General features: G+C 32.7%; 2 protein-coding genes across 2 annotated transcripts; one reads left to right on the top strand and one right to left on the bottom strand.

The window, feature by feature from the left end:
* Positions 1-281: 281 nt before the first annotated feature.
* LOC133681036 (uncharacterized) lies at positions 282-4,223 on the top strand. Its single transcript, XM_062104123.1, has 5 exons — positions 282-855; positions 1,015-1,332; positions 1,456-1,530; positions 1,762-1,836; positions 3,382-4,223. The coding sequence occupies exons 1-5, from the start codon at positions 454-456 to the stop codon at positions 3,934-3,936; spliced, it is 1,425 nt and encodes a 474-aa protein (XP_061960107.1). The 5' UTR covers positions 282-453; the 3' UTR covers positions 3,937-4,223.
* Positions 4,224-7,604: 3,381 nt separating this feature from the next.
* Positions 7,605-8,876, bottom strand: LOC133700204 (NAC domain-containing protein 104-like). Its single transcript, XM_062123782.1, has 3 exons — positions 8,477-8,876; positions 8,073-8,338; positions 7,605-7,908 (listed from the first exon to the last, which is right to left on the bottom strand). The coding sequence occupies exons 1-3, from the start codon at positions 8,631-8,633 to the stop codon at positions 7,771-7,773; spliced, it is 561 nt and encodes a 186-aa protein (XP_061979766.1). The 5' UTR covers positions 8,634-8,876; the 3' UTR covers positions 7,605-7,770.
* Positions 8,877-26,682: the final 17,806 nt, after the last annotated feature.

Consider the following 26,682-nt stretch of genomic DNA (forward strand, 5'->3'; position numbering starts at 1 on the left):
ATTTTTTGCACTCATAACAAAAATATTTTAAGCTGTACAATAGCAATAAATATGGATAATAATTTAATTTCAAGTCATTATATATGATTCAAATGAGATGTGTTTTTTCAATTTATTTATTTAATAAATAATAAATAAAATATAAATATTACTGAACCCAATTTAAAATTCAATTATATATATATATATATATATATATTGAATAATAAAGTATAAATATTTTTTTTCTAATTTGTTTATAATAAACAATGGATATATTATGAATACAGTAAAAAGTGAGCAGCCATTATAAACCCTAATAATAAGCCTAGGGTTTTGCTAGCAGTCTGTGCCACTGACACCCACCATAGCAAACCGTCGTAAGATATCAGTGGCCGCTGCTGCCCCCTTCCCGCCCTCGCCCTGAGAATATAATTGCAAGAACTATTATAGTAGAAGCAAAGAAGAAGAAAAATGTGGTATCTGTGCGTGTTTTACCACAGATTGCTAAGTTACAGAAGGGCAGAAGTGGAGTCTCTGGCAGAAATGTTTGGGGTTTTTTCGAGTTTGGAATGGAGGCTTCCAGAAAATCAGCATCCCGACTCTCCTTTCCATTTGGTCAATCTTCCTTCAGAAGATATTGCTCGAAACATTGCCAATCGAAGCATACTTGTCAAAGGAATCTATGAACTTTGGGGAGAAGGAAGTAGCTTTGAGCAACTTGAAGAGGCTATAAAGAGTTATCCGGAAGACCGAAAATTGCCTTACTTGACTTGTGAAACTACTTTCAAGGTCACTGTTGACAGCTTTGGAAAGGCAATCAGCTTCCAGGAACAGAATGACCGTATCAAGAGTCTTGCCTACATCCCTTTCAAGGTTTCTTTCTTTTTCTTACTCCGTAGTTTTGATTCAATCTTGCCAACATTGATTAATAGATGGACTTAGTGTTCTTCTGACTTTTTTTTTGAATGATTGGGATTACATCGAACCCTTTTAAGAAACTTATTATGCTCCTTATTCATTGCCATTTATCAGGGCCGAGTTAATTTGAAAAACCCAGATATCAACTTCTGGCTCATAGAAACTGATGACTATGGAGCTCCCAATGGGCTTCCGCCGGTTGTCCAAAAAAGAATCTTTTTTGGTCGACTGGTTGGTGGTGCTGACAGGAAGCTCTTACCAACTTATCAGTTGAAAAGCCGTAGATATCTGGGCCCAACTGCCATGGACGCAGAGATGGCTTTCTTGATGGCTAACCAAGCACTGGTCATGCCAGGGAAACTCGTCTACGATCCTTTTGTTGGAACTGGCAGCATTCTTGTTGCTGCAGCTCACTTTGGGGCAATGACCATGGTTTGCATTTTATTGCCCTTTTCTTTCATGCTAATTTGCTTTCCATCTGCTACCTGCCTTTCAAATTTCAAACAAAAACCTATTTGCTTCTTATATTAACATCAACCGATATAAATTTCTCAGGGTGCTGACATTGATATTAGGGCTGTACGTGATGGTCGTGGACCTGACTGTAATGTTTGGAGCAATTTTAAGCAGGTGAATGTGGGAATACATTGTTTATTAGGTTTTGTGTTGTGTGACTGAAAATACTTTGGGAAACTCAGCTTATTATCATAACTGATGCATTGCTGAACTCTCCTTGTATATAAAACAATTTTTTTTAGAGTTAAAATATCTTTCTTCTTTGTAATTTTGTTTGTTAGGTTATTTGAGGAAATAACATCAAACTTGCATAAACGATGCTTATTTGTTAATGCATTTTTGCAGTACGGATTACCCTCGCCAGTTGCTCTTTTAAGGGCAGATAATAATCTTCCTCCTTGGCGATCTGGATTAAAAGAGGTAATCTTTTTTGATAATGGTTATTTCTTCCTGAATACAAATGATTCCATTCCACCCTCTTGTGCCTTTATTTGAATTCAGAGAGGCATGCTGAATTTCCGCCAGCTTTTTGTGATTATGTCTTTATGCTGAAGCCAAACCAAATACTATATCATTGCAAGACAATATCGGTGCATTTCCTGATTATTTAGCTATCTAAAGCTAAAAACTAAATCCATTACTTAGGTGCTTGTAGTTTGCAAATTTAATACCAGTGCTTTGTTCAAATTTAGCAATCTTTGTTTGGCATTGTTTGGTTTGGACATTTTTCTCTTTCCTCATTTTGGTGCAGAGACGTGTTCACTGTTCAAATAGAGACAGCTCTATATTAAACATTGTACACCACCAAGGTTACCTTAAATTTGTTTATGTGAACTATGCATACTTTCAACATTAATATCATGATTTAAAACATGGGTTGCTTTTGATGTCTTGCCAAGTGATTTAAGATGTCAAGGAAGCCTGTTTGGTGAGGGCTTTGACAGTTGATGAGATAGTGTTATTTGCTTCTGTTTGAATACTCTTATGTTCTCGAATTCGTGTTCTTGAACATGAAAAATAGAAAATGGTATCTGGTCGTTCGAATTCGTGTTTTTGAAAAGCATTGAAAGTATCTGTCTTGGTTTCAAAACATTAAGGACTGTTTTGCACAAGTGACTGGAAAATGTTCTGAAACAGAAGAAGCTTTAGAAACATGAACCATGCTGGCCCTAAGCATCTTACTTGCCTTGTAGTGTGTATTTTGAGTTCAGAATTGAACTGAAGCTCTGATTGTACTAAAAAAAAGTGGGAATGAATCCCATCTGACAGATCTTTTTCATAACTGAAAGGGTAACTTGATGGAGATGACCCTAGCTGCAAAAGCCTTTTATTTGTTTAAAGGAAACCCTTGTGGGTAAACTTTGGAGATCTTGCACCATCCTACAGGGAGGGACAGGTATCAACGAGTGCTAGATGCCTAGGAAGGAATGAAAAACCAAGTCATGTGCTTGGCTGCGCTTCCCAGGCTCAAACTGTTTTCCACCAGACTAAGCCTGCGGCGGCTCAAGTTCTTATGAAACTTGAAAATAATTTTGATGACCTTTAGAGGTCAAAAGTAGTTCTTGGGCAAGGAAGAGCTTTCCAGTATTACTAAGCGCTGTTCTGATAGTATTCTTTCAACATGCCCTTTGTGATTAATGATGTTGATGTGTTTTTTTTTCAGACAATGACTTCAGGTTCTTTATTTGTAAATGACTCGACCTTTGCAGATCATTTCTCTTCTTTTTCCTTGGGAGCGAGTAGTTTTAATCTTTTTAGCCTCTTTCAAAGTTGTTGGCAATTGTCTTCAACTTTTCCATTTCAAGATGGAAACTTGAATGGTTGCTCTAGCTCTATGTATGGTGGTTTATGTAGTCTTCTGTTTCATGGAAATAATTGCATGTTGATTTAGGTACCTGCTAACTTATTTTGTCTTCATACTGTTTCCTGATTGTTGTATTGATTCAATTTTTTGCTATTCAATAGATTTTTGATGCCATAATCTGTGACCCGCCTTATGGGGTTCGTGCTGGGGGACGCAAGTCTGGTGGCCGGAAATTGCTCAAGGGAATTGTGGGCCCTTACACTGTTCCTGATGATAAGAGAACTGACCACATACCCTCAACTGCACCTTACAGCTTAGCTGAGTGTGTGCATGACTTACTTGACCTTGCTGCTAGGATGCTAGTAATGGGTGGCAGGCTTGTATACTTTTACCCTGTATTGAGAGAAGATGATGTTATGGAAAATCACTTTCCAGAGCACCCATGTTTCAAATTGATTGCATCTTCTGAACAGATTTTAAGTTCCCGTTACAGCCGGGTATTAGTAACCATGGTGAAGACAGGTTCATACACCGACAAAGTGGCTGAGGCAGCCAAGATCAAGCATCAGGAGTTCAAGGAGAATTATGTGAAGTGGTTAGAACATGGTAATCTCCATTCTTCTGTTTTCGGTCCAGCTCATCTGCATTTAGGTGAAGAAACTGATTCTAAATTATGTAAAGAACTGAAACCAAAGTACAGAGGAAAATATGTATGACATAGCTGAACCTCCAGGTTGTTTATCTAGGAAAAAATGCTAGAAAGAAAGAAAGAAAGAAAGAAAGAAATAGTAGCTACGCATTATGCTTTGGTGACTGCATTTTGCTTTGTCTTGTATTTTCATCCTGGTGGAGAAAGAGGATAGATGGAAGAGTTATTATGAAAGCCATAACAATGCATCTGTTATATCTGTCCTTTTCGACATGCGAATCAGTGAGAAGTCAGCATTTTTCACTTGTACCATCATCTTTAGCCGGATTAATATAAATCAGTGGCACTTGCTCACATCTGTTATGTCTGTCCTTAGTCTTCTATTCCAGTTGCTTTTTCATTGCTCACCTTTTTGCATCCTGAACCCCTTTTGCTTGTATGAAAATGAATTCCATGGAAAGGATTTTCGAAAAAAGGTATTACTGTTCCATCTTTGGGTGTATTTGGTGTAGCACATAGTACTTCAGTCTTTTCATGCCTTTTATTTGCACGAGTACTGGAAAAAGGAATCTGCTCTCTCTTTTTTTAACCAAAAATTATCTTTGTTGCTCGCAATCTTCCTCGGTACTTGGAATGACTTGGACTTGGGCATTGTCTGGTGGAATTATGAGGTGGTTGAGGGTATCTGTCCATTCCTCGTCACGTTGGGAAGGTGGACATCAAGCCAATCCTACAGGTTTTTGCAAGGTATTATGAACTTCCCAATTTTTGCTAGGAAATATCAATGGTTTTAAAGACCGCTTGGTTGCACCATCTTCTTCCAAATTTTAATTTATTTTTTTATATATATTTTCAGATTGTTTTATATGTTAATATTAAAAATAATTTTTTAAAAATAATAAAATAATATTTTGATACATTTCTAAATAAAAAATACTTTAAAAGCAACTGCCATTATATTTCTAAACATTCATTTATTACATAAAACGAGCCAAATTAATTTTCAATGATTCAACTTTTGTGGGATTTAATTGCGCAACCTTGATTTATTCTAGGGCTAAATTTAAAATCTTGGAAATGAGGTTACATGGAGCACAAACATTATCCGTATCAAGAAAATTGGTTCCTATGGCCTCATTTGTTCCATAGAAAATGGTTTTTAAAAATTACTTATTATTTTTTTTTATTTTTGTTTATTATTAGAACAATTGATTAACGAAAAATATTTTCTAGTTAAAGAAAAAATTATTTTAATTTTTAAAAGATTTTTTATTTTTATTTTGGACAGAATATACTTTTTGTAAATTATAAAAAATAAAAAAAATATTATATTATTTATTGATTATATCAAATTTGGTCATCAATCTTTTGATTGTTATATATCTTGTTTTGAATATTTTTTTTAGAATTTGATTTAATTTTATTTTTTCATCAATTTGTGTTCTCATTCTTTTAATTATTATTTTTTATCCACTTTTTAATTGAAATCTTTTTATTTATCAGATTTGGTCCTCATTCTTTTAATTGCTATTTGTTTTATTTGAAATAATTTATGAATTTAGATTTTTTTTTAATTTCATCCACTTTTAACTTTTTTATCTGATAGATTTGGTTCCTATTCTTTTTATTGTTATTTGTTTTATTTGAAATAATTTATAAAATTGATTTGAAATTGATTTTTTTTTAATTTCATTCTTCATTTTTGATCTATTATATTTGCTCCTCATTCTTTTGATAAACTTGAAAAAAAAATTAATTTACTCCTCGTTCTTTTGATAAACTTGAAAAAAAAATTAATACATTAATAAATTATTTTTTAGTTTATTTTTCATGGCATAGTCAAATATTGAAAAATATTTTTCAACTTATTTTTCATGATATTGTCAAACATAAAAAATAATTTACTTTTAAAAAATATATTTTCCATGAAAACTACTTTTCAAAAAAAAAAAAAAAACTTTCTGGCGAATAAATGAAACCTAGAATACTTTAGGTCACATCATGCACAAATATTATCCGGGTAAAGTAAACTAGTTCATATTATATACTATCCAACTTACTCGCATGTACCAATGCTCCGTAAAAGCTAATATGTTCCGGAAAAAAAAAAAACAAATGTTGTTGACACATTTCTGAACTTCAAGAAAATAATTATTAAGATATCGAGGAGAATAACCATTTTTTTTATCTAAATATATGTCAATAATTTTTTATTTAAGTTTCATTAATCATTTTTTTTTAAATGCATCCTTTTAGATTTTGCATAACAACTATCTTTACACGTATTAACTCTTATAAAAAAATTAATTTTAATTTAATTTTTATAAAGTTTGTACAATAATATAATAATTATATATATTAACAAAAATAAAGAAATGAAATCTCCATGCCTACCTACCTTTTATCATTATTGATTAAAAAATACAAATTAAAAAAACTATTATTAATTAACAATACACTAAAACATGTAGAGAAATATTGTAGTAATGAATAATACTTTTCCCACATGTTTTGGTGTGGTTCTAAAATCAATATTAGCCTTTGTTTATTTTTTCTTTAATTTTTTTAATTAATGTTTTTTTTTATAATTTTATCCTTTAATATTATATTTTTTTATTGAGTCATTTCACTCTCATTATATGAATCGCAGGTTTGGTGGGTTAACCCGATTAGTTGTGATTGTTTTTTTTTTAATTTTTTTTTCAATTTCATTCTTTAATATTGAGTTAATTGAAAATTAAATGTCATGATTTTTTTTCATGTGGTTATCTTAATTTTATGACTCGAGTTGCGAGTTTGACATATTAACCTGGGCCACTTTTTTAGGTTCTTTTTTTAATTGATTTTTTTTTCAATTTTATTCTTCGATATTGGGTTGATTGAAGATTAGACTTTGTAATTTGTTTTGAATTGTTTTGTATGGGGTTATCATAGTCTCATAACCCGGGTCATGAATTTGACATGTTAATCCAGGTTGGTTCAAGTCAATCCAATATATTTTTATCTTAATATTAAAAAAAGATGTTATCATGAAATTATTTTTTATTCAAACTACGTTTTTACGAGTCATCTAAGTTGGTTTTAGACTTGCACAGTCAACCATGTCATATAAAATCAACTTTTAATCTTTATTTGATTTAATTTTTTTTCAATACAAACATTAATAATATTTAAATATATTTTTACTTAAAAAAAAAAATTAATCCAATCCATCTGGTTATTATTGGTATTCCTCATGAGTGATATAAGCATGTGAATCCTTGCGTCATACATCCTTTTTACCAAAAAAGAAAAGAAAAAAAGAAAGAAAATAAAAACAAAAATACAATCATAGCAGGAAAAGCCCAACAGCAGTACAGTGGTCAATGGGCTCCACTTCTCTGACACCCTCCACCCACCATATACCTCAACGTGAGGATCTATCCAATCAAAAAAGAGGGTACAAGCACGTACCGCACGCTCACAGCCACTCCAACATTCTCCCTTGCTATCCATCTCACCATCATTAGCTCACCCATTTCATGCGGTTCCAGCTTAAGAATTGCATGATTTTTCCCTTTTTATTTTAGATAATATTTGTTTTTATGTTATACAAATATTTTTGAAAAGAATAATATTTTTGTTTTTAATTAAATTTCTTATATTTTTAGATTGTTATGATTTGTTAATATTAAAAATAATTTTTAAAAATAAAAAATATTATTTTAATATATTTCTAAATAAAAAACATTACACTTTTCAAACAGTGCTAGCTTTATAATTTCTAATCCGAGCTTGCAAGTACACACGACAAGACTTTCCACTAATTAATGTACAAAAACCACTTTCTATAACTGGATCGAGCCTTGATATATAATGGAGCACAAAGCTGACGACATGTTAGATCTAATCTAAATTGTAATTAGTTTGGCAAACTTATTTCATCAAGATCGTCCAAAGATAGAAAAACTTCATCTAGACATGAGAGCTGATCTGTTCCGCTGTCGTCCTCGTCAAGATCTCGCTCGTAGACTCGACAAATAACCCATTTACTATAATCCTGAGCAAGCCAAGAATCCAAAAAACAAGAGGGCCTAAGAGTTAGTATATATGTGGTGATCGGCAGCCATATCAAAGCAATAAGAAGAAGAAGAAACAGGGAAGAACCCCACAAAAGTCCCCTATTCTGATGAGCAATTCATTCCGATAATTAGATTCACGTACTTGTTTTTGCCGGTTTCTTGTTTTAGTAGAGGCAGAAGTGCCAAATCCTGATAGTCTGTACTCTTCCATTACCCAGTTAGTTCTTATACCATCAGCTGTATAAAACAGAAAATACTTCTTCGTTCCTACTGTTTTGTTGCTATCACTTGCAAGCACAAGCTCTTCGCCACGGCCGGCCATTGGCTTCCAGCATCCATTGCTGGTAATCTTGTTTTGTGTCCTTCTGCTATAGAAATAGCGTTGTTTACCCTCGGACAGCGCTTTGCCTGATCAGTTTTTAAAACATATAATTAAAAACCCATGTATCTAACTAACAAGCATGCATGCATGCTCATAATTACCAACATAAAACTAAGAAAAGAAGAGTGAAGATGGGAATATTAAACTTAAGATGCTGTACGTGCCATCAAGTTGCCATGGATCATAGGGATAAAGACCAAGATCGGGGATCACATCTGGATGGCAAGGTAAAAGAGCTGCTTTACGATGAAGAAAATGCACTACGAGCTCTTCATCACTAGGGCAAAACCGAAAACCAGGAGGAAGATTAACACAACCCATGATGATCTTCACCAGCCCCACTCGATCAGTATATATATATACGACGAAAAACAGCTAGTTTCTAGTTCTAGTTGTAGCTATACTGTTTGGGACCTAAGATGATGATGAGATTTATAGAGCTAGGGAACATGAGAGACAAGGGTAAACTGCATGTAACGTGAAAAGGAAGGCGTATTCGATGACAAATCACAGTTGGGATCATAGTGGGTGGTGCTAGACTTGAGCTAGCTAGCTCCACACACACACACATTATAATTTTAAAGATAGTGGATAAAGGATACTTCCACTCTATGCAAATAAATAATTTTTTTTGGTACAAACACACGTATCTATTTTATGCGAAACATTAATCTTTAAAAATTATTAAATAAATACTATTAAATTATATATTTACATATTATTTTATATCAAAAAATCATCTCAATTTAATAGTTTAAATTATTAGGTAAAGTTTCAAGATATGATTTATATTATTTTCTAACACATCCTTTCAAATGAAAGTTTTTTAAATTTGAAATTTACATAAACCCACATTATCCCGTGTTTAATTTTTATCAAATAAATAAAAATAATGCGATTCGAATTCGTGATCATTTTCTCGTCAAAACTCTAATACTATGTTAAAGAATCATCTCAATTCAATAACTTAAATTATTAAGAGATGTTTCAAGATATAATTTATATTATTTTTTAATATTTTATATAAAAAATTTGGTATGAAAAGTTTGTTGTAAATATTTTTTTTTTGTCAAGTGAAGGCATGTGTTTGCTTGCTTTTGAAGGGAGCTAAAGAGAGTATGGCAGCCTACATTCAGTTTTTTCCCTTTTTTTTTTATTCCTCTCTTCTTATTTGTAGTAATGGATTTTTTTTGGAAGAATTGAAAAAAAAAAGCAAAAAAAGAATTTTTTTTGTTGGCATCATCACACTTCATGCTTATGTCACGCACCTCTGTCATGCACGACTGCAATAAGAAAATGGGTTTGGTCTTGGACCATTAGAAGCATTGGGTAGGTCCCCACCTATAATTAACAACAAGCCTGTTGGTTTCCTTACGTTTTTTTGTTTTTTTAAAAAAGTTTTATTTTTTTTGTTATTATATCAACAGTACGCAAGCTGAAATCTTTGCTTGTGTGTGCAAATTATAATTCTATCATGCTCCTTTATGTATTTATCATTTTTTTAAGGCTTTATTTGATTTCAGAAAAATATTTTTTTAAAAATTATTTTTCTCACTTTTCTATATTTAATAAACTTATGAAAATTTAGTCAAAGAAAAAATTAAAATGAAAGTGTTTTCATTTTTTTATTTTTAAAAAACACTTTCCTTTCTTTACAAAATACATAATTTACTTCTAAAAACACTTTCTTGTGGCTGATGCAAATCCCCCCCTCTTAAATCTCTTTACTAGGAACAAAATCATCATAATTTCTTTTTTTTTCTTTGTTATCTGCAACAATCTCCATTGAAGCATATTGAATCCTCTTATTTCAGGTAACTCTTTTTCCTCAAATGCCTCTTTATTATTTGCCTTATGTTTTCCTCATTTTTGTTTGGATTTGCAGTTATGATTATGACATAAATCTTGTGATCTTGTTAATTTGCTGTGTTTTTCATGTTTTGTTTGGTTTCTATGAAAAAAACACAGCAATCCCATGCCCTGTTTTGTTTAGGATTATATGATTGCCTATAAGAGTTGGTTTAAGTTTTCCAAACCATTTTCAATTCTAGTTGATCTCCTCACTCCCTTTACATTATGTCCCAATGATCTCCCTCTCTAGCATGTTCTTGTTCTTGCCTTTTCCACAATCTATCTCTCACCAAGTACTCTCTCTGCTCTTGTGTCCTACCTTGCTTTGGCTTAACAATTATGGTGTCGTTCGTGGAAGGAAATGTTTGTTGTTGGTGGGTTTTGGCTTATTTTTACCTTTTCTGCTTTACTTTCTCTCATCAACTTTTTTGAGACTCATTGCTTTACCTAACAAAAGAGCTCTTCTTTTTCATGTTCATTTATACATTTATGTTGTTTAAATAGGAAAGTATGTGTTTTCCATGTCTTTTCTTTCAATCCATATTCTATTTTTATTTACATTTTCTATCAGAGCTGCTTTCAATTCCACTCCATCTCTTCCTCTTTCTCCCTTTCTTTAATTGTTTCTTTTCTAGTAGAACCTGACCTACCTGATGATCTCTCTTTGCATCGCCTTCTCTCCATCCTCTCTCATTCTAAATGGAAAAAACACCCTTATTTCTAAAAGCTAATCCCAAATCTGTCCCTTTCCCATGTTTCCTCTCTCTTTCACAACCACCCTAATCTCAACCCCAATATTGCCCTCCAATTCTTCAACTCCTTACCCCTTATAAAACCCAGCTTTAAACACATTGTCAAATTCTATTATTTTCTGGTGTGACAGTTGCTGATAGCTTCTCAGTGACATTGCGAACACACTTGAAGTGCGCAGCGTGAGATGCTACCTTGGGCTCTCCTTTTCTTTCTCTTCCGCTTTCCTAAAAATTTTGATTCCCGATAATTTATTTGGTGTTGGTGAGAAAATCTGCATTTCTATAATTAAAGTTTGTGTCTCTGTTGATGATATGCATTTTCTGTTAGGTATTTTGACGCAAATGAATAGAGAAGACAACGATATTAAGTTTAAGTAAAGGTTTTGCAAGAACAATATATTTTCAGACCATGAAACCTAAGGATTGAGAATTTATAAAATAATCTACTTTAAGGTCTCATTTGTTTAAGGGATAAGATATTATTGTCATAACTATCATACATTGTCAGCTCCTTTTATTTCTAACTTTTTAATTTATAATGTGTGTCAGTTTGAGCATAATTTATTGTATTGATTGTGTAAGTATTTGATATGCTTTTTTAATGTTTATTTCCTTAAATTTGTAGGTTTTATTATTAGAAAACTTCACTTTCTTGTTATGGATAGTAAAATTATTCATGCAGCATGTATGAGAGCAGCAGATCTAACGCATACTTAATTACAAAAGATTATAAATTCAAAAGATTCATACTGAACTAATTATTACATTAACATGCATTTATCTTTTAAACATGCATGATTATAATTACTAAATATTCTTTTCGAGTAGTTTAATAATATTAGTTCCTTACTCATACTTTCTAAATATGTAAGTACCAAAAGCAAACATCTTCATGACATTTATATTACAATCTACGTATAATACAAATTACATATAAAGCAAATATATTACATCCCACAAAATAAACATATTAAAACACAAAGCCTATATCTAACGTTCCGTATCACCTCGTGAACAACCTGTATACATAACATTAATAAGAAATAAGGAAGATAACATATTAAAAATGATAAAGCTATTATGTTCACAAGTCTTCAAAATATATCAACATTAATAACCCATTTATAATTTATTAATCTTATACTTATAAGACGTCTGTAATAAACACTCATTGCTTAATTTTTTTAATTTGGTAATTCATAAATTTTACCTCAAACCCGACTAACCCTCTTAAATGGCCAATAATTAAACCGGTAATTCCATACGAATTACCCAACATCCAACTTTTCTCTATCAATAGCTAATATAACCGGTAATTCCATATGAATTACCCAACATCCAGATATTCTTTATAATAGTCAATCTAACCGGTAACTCCATATGAATTACCCCACATCCAGCTATTCTCTATCAATAGCCAATATAACCGGTAATTCCATACGAATTACCCAATATCCGGCTATTCTCTATCAATAGCCAATATAACCAGTAATTCCATACGAATTACCCAACAACCGGTAATTCTATACGAATTACCCAACATCCGGCTATTCTCTATCAATAGCCAGTATAACCGGTAATTCCATACGATTTACCCAACATCCAGCTATTCTTTACAGTAGCCAATCTAACCGGTAACTCCATACGAACCTGTAATTCCATGCTAATCGGTAATTCATGCTAACCAACCAGTAATTCTATACCAACCGGTAATTCCATATTAACCGGTAATTCTATACTAACCACGCGACATCCCCATTATAATACCAACAATTTCTTCTTCTACTTCTTTCATATCAACATGTCATAAACAACTCATAACTAATAATGAAACTTTGAATTTTAAAGAAAGAGATGAATCACCTACAGTCTGCTCGTGATGGCCCAGCTCCTCCTGCCTGATGCCCTGTTCCCGAAACAACTCCTGAATAATCAAATTGCACTACATTATTATTTCTCCTACGTGCCTGAATTTGAAGCACGTAATATTGTTTTTTTTATATTTAATTGGGGTTTACACCAAAATTTTCATTCATTTATCACTTCATTTTCAACATATAGTTTTAATCAATTTTCTTCTTTTAATTCACTTAAAGAATTCTCCCATGAACTATTCCATCATTTTTTTTATTTCTTCTTTTCACATTCTCATGATGTTTCTTCACTTGTTCATATTTTTGGGGAGTTCGATATCATTTTTTCTTTTTGTGGAGTTCGATATCACTTGAATGAGTTTACAAACATTCAAAGAAAAATAAAAAAGGAGCTATTTAATTTTCGACATTCTTCATTGAGAACTGCTATTGAGCGAGGGTTTGATATTTTGAAGAGTCGTTTTAGATCAATTGATGAAAAATCTTTTTGATCTTATTAAACACAAGTAGATGTTATGCTTACACGTTATATTATTCATAATCATATAATAAAAGGTGATCATTGTGACTTTTTTATAGAAGAAATATGTTTGGAAAATGAACCAATTAGATGAACATTCAACTTAAGTCAACATGAGAAGAGGGAAAAGAATAGGGAGTGGATAACAAAAAGAGAAATGAATGCATCAACCAAGTGAAATGATTATAACACTCAAAGAAACTAGTAATTAAGTGTTAATTATATGTGTTTGTTTTTATTATGTTTTTCTTGAGTTTGTATTATCTTTGTTATGTATTTGGATTGCTTGTTGACTTTATTATAATTTCTTATGTATTTTTTTAAATATTAATTGTAGTTTTTGTATAAAATTTATTAAATCTAAATATTATATGATTTTATTTTGTATAAATTTATAATTTTTTTTTGTAGAAATGAGTACCACACAGAATGAAAAATACAAGGATAAGCACTTCACATGATCTAAGCCTATATCTCACTTGATATTTGAGATATTAGCAAAGGAGGCACTTAAAGGAAACAAGCCTTATTTCACCTTTAAAGTAGACTCTTTTGTTAAAGTGGCTATAGAAATTAGCTAAAAGTTTAACATGCAATGCGAGCCTAAGCATGTGGACAATCATCTAAAAACTATGAAAAAAGAATTGGGAATAATAACCAAACTTAAAAAATAAAAGTGACTTTGGTTAGGATGATTGTTTGGAGATGATTACAATTTTGAAAGATGTATATGATGAAGAAATAAAGGTATGATAAATATTATATTCCTTTTAATTTTTATATTTACTTTTGTTTTCAAAATTTTATATAAGGAACTAAAAAATTGCATATTCTAAACTTTATAAACAGACACATCCCAATCATGACAAGAATCTCAACAAAAAAACTTGACATGTATGAGGCAATGACAATTGTTATTGGAAAAGACATGACAACTAGAAATTATGCCAAATCATATGCTGATATTAACCTGAAAGAGAATATTGAAGTGCAATCGATTTCAATTGAAAATGAAAGGGAATATAAAGAAACTTCAAAAGAAAAAGAGACATCTTCCTCTAGTGCATAAAAGAGGCAACATAGGAAGATAATGATGATGTTGAAAAGTTGTCTAAAAAGATTGGAGATGTAGCGTTTGCAATTCAAAACCTAAGCAAAAATCAACTTGATGTTAATATAGACATAAGTGATGAAAATTGAAGGCTTTGATGAGATTACTCTTGAGGATGCATTTAATCACTTGATCCAAAATGAAATGTTGACAAAAGCATTTATGATAAAAAATGCCAATTTAAAGAATTTTGTAAACCAACACTACTATATGCCTGATTGCTAAGATGATTTTACTATGATAAGAAAGTTTATGCTTGTTATTTGACAAGTATATTTACTTGTTTAATTTAGTCTTACATGTTTATGTTTGTTAATTTGAACAAATATGTATATGGAGGATATAAAAATTTAATATTTATGCATGACTATGTTTGATGTAAGATATTTATATTTATTTCCTAATACTTATTTGATATATATTAAAGGGATATTAAAGGGATAATTAGCCATACCCTTAAAAAAAAAACAATCTTTATCCAAAAAACCCATCAAAATATTTTTGTATCTATTTATCTTTTAAAAAAATCTTCATACCAAAAAAACCCAAATATCTAACTCTTACTTAATACCATTAACTAATTTGACTTTCTTAATATAAAAAAAAATTTAAGCTTTTAAAATTGAAAAAAAATATTAATAGATTTTACTTAAGAAATATTTCACAAGATTATATATCTATAATATTATACGACATATATAGTTAAATTTTATAAAATAAGCTATATATGAATATATGATATAATAAAACAAATTCATAATTACACTTTTAGATCTTATTCTTTTATTGTAAGTGATTAAATATTTATATTTAATATTCTATATATATTAGATAAACTTGAAAAAATATATTAAAACATCAATACATTATTTTGCAGCTTATTTTCTATGATATATCCAAACACTGGAAAATATTTTCCAACTTATTTTTCATAGTATTGCTAAATATAAAAAAATAATTCACTTTTTTGGAATCTAATTTTCAAGAAAACCACTTAAAAAAATCTATTTTTCAACAAACAAACATGATCTTAATCTATAAATGAGTTGCCTTTTATCATTAAAAAAACTGAATTTACAATTGTGACTACTATAACTATATTACTATAATATTTATATTACTTGGTATAATTTAGGATAGCTTTCAGCTTTTCCAAGCTAGAGAGAAGCATCCTTAATAAGTAATAAATTCCACTTACCAAAAATTAATTCAATTTTAAGCCCTTTAGCTAAAATGAAAGGGTGGTTTCTTATATTTAGTTATAATTATAAAATAAAATAAAATAAAATAAAATAAATAGGTAGATTACTATAGCAAGCGCCATTCACCCACTCTCATTTCGTTGTTCATAGTTATTTTGTTTTTTATCTCTATTTTTTTTATTTATTTTGCACTTGGATAATTTAACTTTTTTTTTTCATCTTTCCAATTTGTGTTGGCATGATTTTATGTATTGAAATGTGTTTTCCATTGCATAAGCTCGTGTATGCAAAGTGTTAGATATTATACCAATGTTAAATTAAAGATTACTATTACAAAATAAAATTTTAGCTTATAATTAAAAAAAATTTAAAAAGAAATGACCAAGATTGACTTAATAAAAAATATAGTTTTTTTTTCATTTTTACTATTCAAAAGACATGTCCTCCTACATTTTGATCCTTGTAGTTTTTAAACTTTTTTTTAGACATAAATTTCATTTCTTTTATATTTCAGTTCCGAAAAGTTGAGATAGAAAAGAGATACAAAATGAAAGTCATCAGAGAGGAAAGGGAGAGACAGAGCTTTTGGCTGCCCTCATTCTAAAGTGTGTTTTGTAACTAGGGATAAGTTTACACATTGAATTTCGGGTTTTTAAAGCCTAAAATATAAAACTCAAACCCCAATTCTCCAACCATCAAATACAACTAAGTTTTTTTTTGCAAGCGGAGGACACATTGTTTGTTATGTTCAATATAAATATTTTTTTTGTTAGGTTCCCGAGCTTAGCCTTGCAAGCTAAGACATGCGCGAGTCAATCCCTTCAAGCCCAAACACATGTGAACTTCATTCAGTTGGCCTTCACCTTTTTTTGGATTGCTTTTTTATATTTTAAAATAAAATCCTCTTTAAATCAATGATGATAATAATGTTTAAAATCATCCTCTCATGCTACACTTTTTAAATTAGATTATATTTGTTTATGATAATACTAATTATATATTAGACTAATATGTAAAAAATTGTAAAAAAATAAAAATTACACATGAATGTTCAATATGAATAAATTTTTTTTATAGCTTTCATTAATTAATTATTATTATTTTTTATTTTTTCACATTTCCATAAAAAAATTATTAAGAAATGATTGTTTGTTCTTTTTTAAACTTGTTTTTTAGATCATGATAAGTTTTGGTTTACAAAAACATGCTGCTAATAAAAAAACATGTTTTCATCAAAATAAAAATAAATAAATGAATAAGAAAACTGTATTTTTTCCTTAAGAAAAACATTTTTCTCTCAAATCTAAATTATTAAAACTTTTATGTATATTTTTTTTAATTACCTAGAGTTATTATTAAATAAACCATGTTGTTGATATATATATATATATATATATGTTTCATAAAATAAAAAAAGAAAGAAATGATTTTCTCCTATGGAATCTAAATTATCCAAACTTTTGCAAATATTTTATTTAATGTTTATATAATTAAATGAAAAAAAGCTTTGAAAATTGTCTCACGATAGTGCATAGACACAATAAATAGTCACTACTAAAATAAAGGAGATTAATAAAATAACATAACTCTATTTACAAGAGATTAATAAAAAGGCTACACTTAAATCACCATTCATAGCATTGTTCATTGAACTTTATTTTATTTATTTATTTTGATCCTTCAAAAAAATTATGCATGTATGATTTTATATTTTAGAATTTGTTTTGGTTTACATTATCTTTTGTGTGAGTTGTTAGAAAATATTTTAATGTTAAAATATTTTATTTTGGTCCTTAAAAAAATTACACATGAATGTTCAATAAGAATAAAATATTTCTTTTTATATTTTTCATTAATTATTATTACTATTTTTTATTTTTTCACATTTCCATAAAAATTTTATTAAAAAATGATTGTTTGTTCTTTTTTAAACTTGTTTTTTAGATCATGATTGTCGCACGTCTCAAAAAATCCGCGCGGCATCGGCTGACGATTTTTCATTCTTCTCATTTTGCTTTGATTCGTTCGTTGGGAGTCGCCACCTAGTATTTAATTGAGGGCTACTAGGAAACAGAATATACTAGTCTTGTCAGAAATTCATAGGTAAAGAACTGGTTGTGGTTAGGGAAGGTATTAGCACCCCTAACGCGCTCTACCTGAGGTAAGCTGCTTCGTGGACTTGATGTGTTTTTAAAAATAAAGTTTTAGCCCAATTCTAAGGCTTTGATAAATCAATTATTAGTTCCCAAAATATATGTAGATACATGTTCTATATTTTTATGGGAAATACAACATGATTTTTATCTGTCCTTTAGATATTTGTGCATATAAATTAAAATATTAAATTCATTTTTTTCTTTTGATTCAATGACATACATAAAAAAATACACAAACACACACATCTCCTTTTCTATTATTATTTTCTCTTTCTCTTCTTTTCTTTTCTTTTTGTACATCACATTACAAAATTATAAAAAATTAAACACTAAACAAAAGTTACATTACATAATTTAAAAATTACAAAATAGTCCCCAAACTCCACAAATTGCAGGGAAGCCCTTCTGCCACCGCATGAACAGTGGCGGCGCGTCTTCCCACGCGCCGCCGCAAGCAACTAGAAAACAACGGGATCTGGCTCAACCTCTTCTCCTCTTCCCTTCCTCGCCGGCGGTGACAACCACCGTCACCTGCAAAAGAAGCAAAAAACGCAAGCAAAGTTTCGGTTCTTCCTCCCGGTCTGATTTTTTTCTGTCTTCTCTCCTCCTCAGGTGGCAGATCAGGTGGCTGTTCTGGGAAGGAGGAGGAGGACCGGCTGAGAAGGAGAAGGAAAATCAACGTCAGGGGGTAGGGGGGCTGGCGGCTGCTGCCTTAGGTGAGGGAGATGAGAGTTCAGTTTTTTAGGGTTTCCCCCCCTTTTGTGTTGCCTCTCTCAAATTACAAAATGACCCCCCTCGAAAAATTCAGTGTAGCATGATATTTATAGGAAAAGTTTTGCTAGGTTTTCAAATTAGTCCCTCAACTTTTCCTTTCCTTCTCTTTTCCTCTTTTTTTTTTTTGTAAATTTTGATTTTTCTTAATTTTTTTTGTATTTTTGAAAGCGAGCAAATATCAACATAGACTCAATGTGGAAAATCAATGATTTTAAAAATGATGCGTTAAAAGTTGAACGCGTTCCAAATATCTTTGAAAATTTAAATTCTTTTGAGACGATGCTAAAAATGATAAAAACGATGCAAATGTATTAAAAACATATTTTTTTGGATTTTCAATGTTTTTCGCTATTTTTGAATTTTTTCTGAAAATTTATCAAAACATGGGTCAAAAATTGGGTAGCAACAGATGCCCCCTCTTTACAATGCTTACGAAGCAAAACTCCTAAATGTTTTGCATAGTAAGCTTTGTAAAGAAAAACTTGTCTTTTTGTCTTCCTAACTTGCTGAATATTCACTCATCTAATGACCTTACTTTTTTTTTCTTTCGTTAACTTGAGATCCCATCTGGCGACCTCCTTGAACCAAAATCAAAATCTGCGTGGTTGGGCTAACCTGAGATCCCGTCTGGCGATTCCCTTTAACCAGAACCAATATCCTGTGTGTGGTTGGGCTAACTTGAAATCCCGTCCGGCGATCCCCTTTAACCAGAACCAACATGAGATCCCATCTGGCGACCTCATTAAACAAAAACTAAAAAAATATGTGTAGCTCGGTCAACCTGAAATCCCATCTGGTGATTCCCTTTAACCAAAGCTACATGAGATCCCATTTGGCGACCTCATTAAATTGGGACTAAAAAATGTGTGTAGCTCGGTCAACCTGAAATCCCATCTGGCGATTCCCTTTAACCAAAGCTACATGAGATCCCATCTGGCAACCTCATTAAAGTGGAACTAAAAATGTGCGTAGCTCGGTCAACCTGAAATCCTATCTGGTGATTCCCTTTAACCAAAGTTACATGAGATCCCATCTAGCGACCTCATTCAACTGGAACTTAAAAAATGTATGGTAGCTCGGTCAACCTGAAATCCCATCTGGCGATTCCCTTTAACCAAAGCTACATGAGATCCCATCTAGCGACCTCATTAAACCAAAACTAAAAGATGTTACGTAACTCGGTCAACCTGAAATCCCATTTGGCGATTTCCTTTAACCAAAGCTACATGAGATCCCATCTGGCAACCTCATTAAACCAAAATAAAGAATATGTGTAACAAAATGGTCTCATTGTAATGGGTGACCTACCCAAGTGGAAAGAATGTGGAAAATGGTCTCATTATGATGGGTGACCTACCCAAATGGAAAGAATGTGAAGTGCGGTCTCATTATAATGGGTGACCTACCCAGATGGAAGATAGAAAAAATATGAAGTGATCTCATTGTTATGGGTGACCTACCCAAATGGAAAAAATGTGAAGTGCGGTCTCATTATAATGGGTGACCTACCCAGATGGAAGATAGAAAAAATATGAAGTGGTCTCATTGTTATGGGTGACCTACCCAGATGGAAAAATGTGAAGTGCGGTTTCATTATAATGGGTGACCTACCCAGATGGAAGATAGAAAAAATATGAAGTGGTCTCATTGTTATGGGTGACCTACCTAGATGGAAGATAGAAAAAATATGAAGTGGTCTCATTGTTATGGGTGACCTACCCAGGTGGAGGATAGAAAAAATATGAAGTGGTCTCATTGTAATGGGTGACCTACCCAGATGGAAGATGAGAAAAATATGAAGTGGTCTCATTATTATGGGTGACCTACCCAGGTGGAGGATAGAAAAAATATGAAATGGTCTCATTGTTATGGGTGACCTACCCAAATGAAAGATGTGATGTGACAAGTATGAAAAATGGGACTTACCTCGTGAAGTCCTGAAGGGATGATAGAAGAAGGGCCGAAAAACTTGGTGCTTCTTGATAATTCTTGATCGCAGGGTTTGAAAACTCGATGCTTCCTGATTGCAAGGTTGATCTTTTCATTTCTTTGAGATTTTCCTAACAGTAAGGCTTATCTTATCTTCTTCCCGTTCCAAGGTCACAACCATGATTCTCTGTTATTATCAGCTCAATGATTCTCCCCTTTTTTTTTTCTTTTTTTTTGGTCCCCAATCTTGCTAAACTACATTGAGGATTTTTCCTGCAACAAAATAAAAAATATGTACAATGTTTTAACGTTAGCTGACATGCATGCATCCTTACCTGATTCGAAATATAGGTCCCCCCTCTTTGATGTTCCATCATCACAGGGTGCCTTTGTTTGCATTCCAAAGCTTTATTTGTTCTTTCGATGCATTGGCTTATTCATGTGCTAGCCATCCACTCAGTTGTAAGTGCAGTGCCCATCCTGGGCTGTCTTCGACGGTTACTGCTCTTGTTGTTTATCAAGCTTGACTCTGCCCCCAAGTGCGGTGTTGCTTGATTCATCATGAAGGATTTTCTCTTTTGGATTGTTCTGAGAATTATCCTCTAATCGATTGTGTGCATCATGCCAACACCCATCAAGATTGTCAACCAGTCATGAACTTGCCTAAAGTTGAAACAATACTCTTCAAGTATGTGTTATCACCAGTCTTCATGGAAATCATCTAGTCGTCCAGACATGCATCTCATAGCTTGCAGTGAAAGACTCATCGTTGTATGCTCAATGTTCTTTCTCATGGATTCCTCTCAGCTTGTCAAATCAGATAGTGGAAAGAAATGTCTCGACATCATCAATGATATTCATGTTATCACCTATATTCATACGGTGAAGTGCGCATTTGAGCTTCAAAACAAATTGTCCCATAGTCAGTCTTCATGGTGGGTGCCCTTTCCGACATTCATTCAATGCAGTTATGTGCCCACATCGGTCGATAACCATGTTTTAAAAGATGACTAATGAAGATGTCCTTCAGGTACATCTTTGATCCACAATCAGTCTTGGTGGTGTGCATATGTTAGATGTTCATTTAAATGCACTCACTTGATAACATCTGTCAGGAGTCATAGCCATGTTTTAGAGGGTAACCCAAGTTGAAGATAATAAAATGCCCTTCAAGTGCAACATTGCTCATCAATTACTGCCGAAGTTCACTAAATCACTAACTGTCTTTGAACAACATTGCCCCCAGTAATGATCTGAATGCTTGTTCTGCTGATTAGCTTTCTTTAAACACCATTATCCTCAGTGCATTGATTCATCATTTGATCATCTTTCTTTGCCCCCCCAGCTGATATGAATACTGTTTGTTTTCCTTCTCAGGGATCCACTGTATTACCCCAAAGTGTCTCAACTTTTCAAGGAGTGTTGAGAAGAGTTGATGTCATTCTTGTCAAGGATTTTGCAAATTCGGTCGATGTTCTTGTTGTTTAACAATCTTTCTTGTTCTGGAATCAACTCTCATATTTCAAAGATCATGTCAATTCAAGTCTAATTGTTGAAATGAAATTAAAGAGATATCGGTTTTGGAAAAGATCTTTTGAAAATCAAGCTTTTTGGTCAAAGACCCAACACACTATTCAATACAGTCCTTTGATTATCTTGTATTTTGAAAACAGAAATGACCCATTGTAAGATTAAAATGACCTTTTTCATGGTTCATTGAGTCAGTTTTAATCTTTGATCTTGGGTATATCTTTTGATTGTTTGCGATGAGGTGACCTTCTGTTAATTTTGAGGAAAACAAAAGGCTCAAAGTCAAAACTTGAGGATTCATCAAGAAAGATTGTTTTCTTTTTTAGCACCAATTTTATTAGCATGCACAATAACAAGTAGCTTAATCCATGAAGCCATGACTCTTATGGAAAGGCTCTTCAAGTTTTGAGAGCATCATTTATCGGTTCAGATTGCTTACTTGATCAAAAAGGGCTTTTAAAAACACGTAATTCAGGCTATGGTTCATGGCTTATGAAAGAAAGGAAAATTCAGGCTCAAAAGGTGTTTGTGGGTTTCAAAGACCTAGGATCAACATCAAACTATTCATCAACTCTTTTTCTATTGTTGTCTTTATAGAGGAAATGACATATAACCTTATTAACCTTAAGTATTAGCATTCTCTTAACATAAGTCATAATGCAAATCCACTTTTTCTTTGATGAATAATCAATCTAATCTCTTTGAAGACATTAGAGGCTTTATCCTAGACATACCAAAAAACATGAAGCTTAATTTTTTTTACTTTTGGTATTTACTGTGTCTTTCTTTAATTGAAACCTCTTTTGCCCCTCTTAGAATTGATAGGCATTCTCCTTCCATTCCACTCTTTTTTTTTTCTTCTTGTTTTTTTTTTTACATAACCTTCCTCAAAGATTTCTTGGAGGGCCCTCAATTTATGGCTTTTTCCTTCTAGCCCTTTCCTAATCATTGAACTTTTGTTCTAAGCCTTTCTTTTATTCATTAATCCTATCATTGTCTTCAAAATATCTCTCATTTGCCCCTAGTGTGGGGTGTGATCCTAGTCAGGGTTTTTTATGAAAAGAATATTCTATCCAACTCAAAATGGGACTCAAGGGATATAATCTTTAGAAAGTGAAGGGATATCAAATATGGTCTTTTCTCATTTCAAGCAAGGTCGGTTAGAACCGATAAATTTTGACCTCATCCAGTGTAATGATTTGGACTTGTAAGAATCATGATTTGCGAGTCCATGACTACCGAATCCACTACATGTCATTATGCGTATTGCTAAAAATTTAGCTACATTATGTGTGGTTCAATTTCATGTGGGAGCTCAAAATTTGTTTGGTCACCTCATGTTGTTTATCTTGCCATTTCAACAAATATCGAGTCATTTCCGCAATCAAAATACTTTTAATCTTTTAGGATTGACTAATCTTAATTTTGCATGTTGGAGTTTGATCAAAATATTTTGTCAAAATACCCTTTGAAATAAGTATCTCTTGATTACAAAACAATAGGAAGACAACGAAAAGACATGTTTTGTTGAAAGGTGAGATGTGATCACAAAACAAAAATGCAACATTGCACAACAATATGATTGACAATTCATTGCCATTATTGAATCATCTATTCTGGCAATATCTGTGTTTCACCGAGCAATTTCGATCACATGTCATTCTTGAAGATGTTCGGGGACAATATAGCCAATGACACCCTCCTTCGCAAACTCCACTCGTCTCTTGCTCACCAACTTCCGGACTTGCTTCTTGAAATTCTTGACAACACATCTCTTGTCTAGATTGAACCACCTAGAAAATAGTGGTTGCATGGGTTTTATCGAAGTCAGGTAAAAAGTCTGGAATCTGACAGATGCTAGTAGTCCAACTTGGGTGGTAGAAAGATGTCAATCTTGGCAAAGACACTTGAGTAGCTGGTGCTACAGTGAGACCTGACTAAACCACATAACTATGGTTTCCCGTCTTCAGAGTCATCTCTTGATTCATCTCTTCATAGTTCTGGAATCCATGACAGATCCTTCAATCTTTCCTCTCTTCATAGCTTGTTCAATTCTTTTGACAATCTTCACAACATCATGTCAATCTTCCCATGTTGTTGTGGTCGTTTGTGGATTGTTGGAAACCTTCCAACAACTAGTTAATATTGGCAGCGCATAGAATCATGCAGTGCTATCACTGTCAATATGTGTAATGATGCATTGTTTTTATTGGAGGAGAAACTGATGAATATGAAACTCCTTTGTCTCCTCTTCGATCCCTCACTGAAAGTGCAGCAAACAAACACCTGTAGAGGGAGCTCTGCTATGTAGTTTCAATCTTCTTCCTATTTTTCAGGCGAGGTCTGTCTCTTTTCCCTACTTCCGTGTTTTAATGCTGACACTGGTAGGAGAAACTTGTAGGTGATATGAAACTACTTCATTCCTTCTTGGATTCTCCACTTGCAGAGCCACAAACAGATTTCTGCGGAGAGAGCTCTGCCACAGTGAAGTTCTATATCTGCTCCTGTTTTCTAGCTCAGGTCTGGTTTTTTCTGCCTACTACAGTGTTTTGGTGCTGAAATTGATGAGACAAATTTTTGTAGCGTGTGAAAGTACTGCATCCCCTCTTGCATGCCCCACTAGCAAATCTAGAAACAAATCTTTACAGAGAGAGCTCTGCTATATAAAAGTTTGATGTCTGCTCATGTTTTTTTCAAACCAGGTCTGGCTCTTCAACCTACCACAGTGTCTTTGTGCTAAAACTGATGAGAGATTTTTATAGCATATGCAACTAATAAATCCCCTCTTGCATTCCCAACTTGCAGAGCCATAAACAGATTTTTATAGAGAGAGCTCTGTCACATTGAAGTTTGACAACTGCTAATATTTTCAGACCAGGTCTGACTCTTCTGCCTACTACAATGTTTTGCTGGTGCCACTGGTGGGAGAAAGTTTCAAAGCATATGAAACTACTACACCGACTTTTGCATTCCCCAGTGGCAGATCCACAAAAAAATCTCTACAGAGAGAGCTCTGCAACGTAGAAGTTCAGTGTCTAATCATGGTTTTTTTTTCGGGTTTTTTTTTACATCTTTTGCTGCTGAACTGGAATTGAGCTCACAGTTGGGGTAACTTCAAAGAAGACTAACGCACCATGCACCGAAGCTAGTAGTTATTTGGTTCCATTAGCAGATACGGAGGCGATGAATAATTATCAGTGCAACTGAACAAGAACAAAGGTTGTCATTAGCTGATGACTGACTGAATGCATTGCTGCAATTATTCATGACTGAAAAGAGGAGGTGTAACTTCAATGGGACATGGACAAGCAGTGTTCCCACAGAAGACTGTGTAGACATTCCCTTTCCCTTTGATGCTTTACACTTGTTCAAACAGATCTGATTCTAGCTACTTCACCTCCGATGCTCTCAACTTCCTTTTGACAATGAGCCTCTCTCCGACAACTTTCTTTGCTTTTATCATCTTTCTTCATTCGCGTGTAGCACAACTTGTGTGGGGGAACCTATCTTTCAACTCGGTACATGCATGATAAATGTATGAACATGTAAACTATATGATGAACTCGCCCTTCGAGGGGTGACATATGGTCGTAACTCTTGTATGATGAAACAAAAATCTTGATTCTTGCCCCAAACTCTACAATGAAAATTTTCTGAGTGACGGCCATTGGGTCACCCAAAAGTCTTGAGTTCAAGATGCTTCAAGAAGGGTTTGCCCTGATGCAAAACAATGTATACGGAGCACACATCCTAAAGGCAGGTTCTAATCTTTTTATATGAGACAAAAGGTAGGTTTACTACTTGGTCTCTAAAAAGGGTCTCTTGTTGTCCCAGTGATCACCCTCTTGAAGGCAATATAGGGGCCTAGTAGGTAATGAGATGGCACATGTACCAACTGTTACCAGTCTAAGCACTCAACGAAGAGTTGGGGTTTACACAAACTTAAACCTTGATTAAAAGTCGTAAGGTAAGCTGCTAGTCCCCCTCCTAACCTGAAGCTTGTGTGTGCTTTAAAAAATCAAAATATGTGATGCATGAGACAATTCTATAAAATGCATGAATAAAACAAAAATAAAACAAGATAAAAATGCAAAAACATAAACACTTCAAATACACGAAGCTTAGTCCAATAATGTTGAAAACAATACCTTCCCCAGTGAAGTCGCCATTCTGTCGCACGTCTCAAAAAATCCGCGCGGCATCGGCTGACGATTTTTCATTCTTCTTGTTTTGCTTTGATTCGTTCGTTGGGAGTCGCCACCTAGTATTTAATTGAGGGCTACTAGGAAACCGGATATACTGGTCTTGTCAGAAATTCATAGGTAAGGATCTGGTTGTGGTTAGGGAAGGTATTAGCACCCCTAACGCACCCTACCTGAGGAAAGCTGCTTCATGGACTTGATGTGTTTTTAAAAATAAAGTTTTAACCCAATTCTAAGGCTTTGATAAATCAATTATTAGTTCCCAAAATATATGTAGATACATGTTCTATATTTTTATGGGAAATACAACATGATTTTTATCTGTCCTTTAGATATTTGTGCATATAAATTAAAATATTAAATTCATTTTTTTCTTTTGATTCAATGACATACATAAAAAAATACACAAACACACACATCTCTTTTTCTATTATTATTTTCTCTTTCTCTTTCTTTTCTTTTCTTTTCT

Source organism: Populus nigra, chromosome 1 (genome assembly GCF_951802175.1).
Source record: "Populus nigra chromosome 1, ddPopNigr1.1, whole genome shotgun sequence".
In the NCBI taxonomy this organism is placed as follows: Eukaryota; Viridiplantae; Streptophyta; class Magnoliopsida; order Malpighiales; family Salicaceae; genus Populus; species Populus nigra.

Bases quoted from the DNA above. Each gene is read 5' to 3' on its own strand.
- LOC133681036 (XM_062104123.1), top strand. From the start codon at position 454: ATGTGGTATCTGTGCGTGTTTTACCACAGATTGCTAAGTTACAGAAGG. The intron at 856-1,014 runs GTTTCTTTCTTT...GCCATTTATCAG, and splicing joins TTGCCTACATCCCTTTCAAG to GGCCGAGTTAATTTGAAAAA. The intron at 1,531-1,761 runs GTGAATGTGGGA...GCATTTTTGCAG, and splicing joins TTTGGAGCAATTTTAAGCAG to TACGGATTACCCTCGCCAGT.
- LOC133700204 (XM_062123782.1), bottom strand. From the start codon at position 8,633: ATGGGTTGTGTTAATCTTCCTCCTGGTTTTCGGTTTTGCCCTAGTGAT. The intron at 8,339-8,476 runs GCACGTACAGCA...AAAACTGATCAG, and splicing joins TGATCCATGGCAACTTGATG to GCAAAGCGCTGTCCGAGGGT. The intron at 7,909-8,072 runs GTACGTGAATCT...TGGCTTGCTCAG, and splicing joins CAAGAAACCGGCAAAAACAA to GATTATAGTAAATGGGTTAT.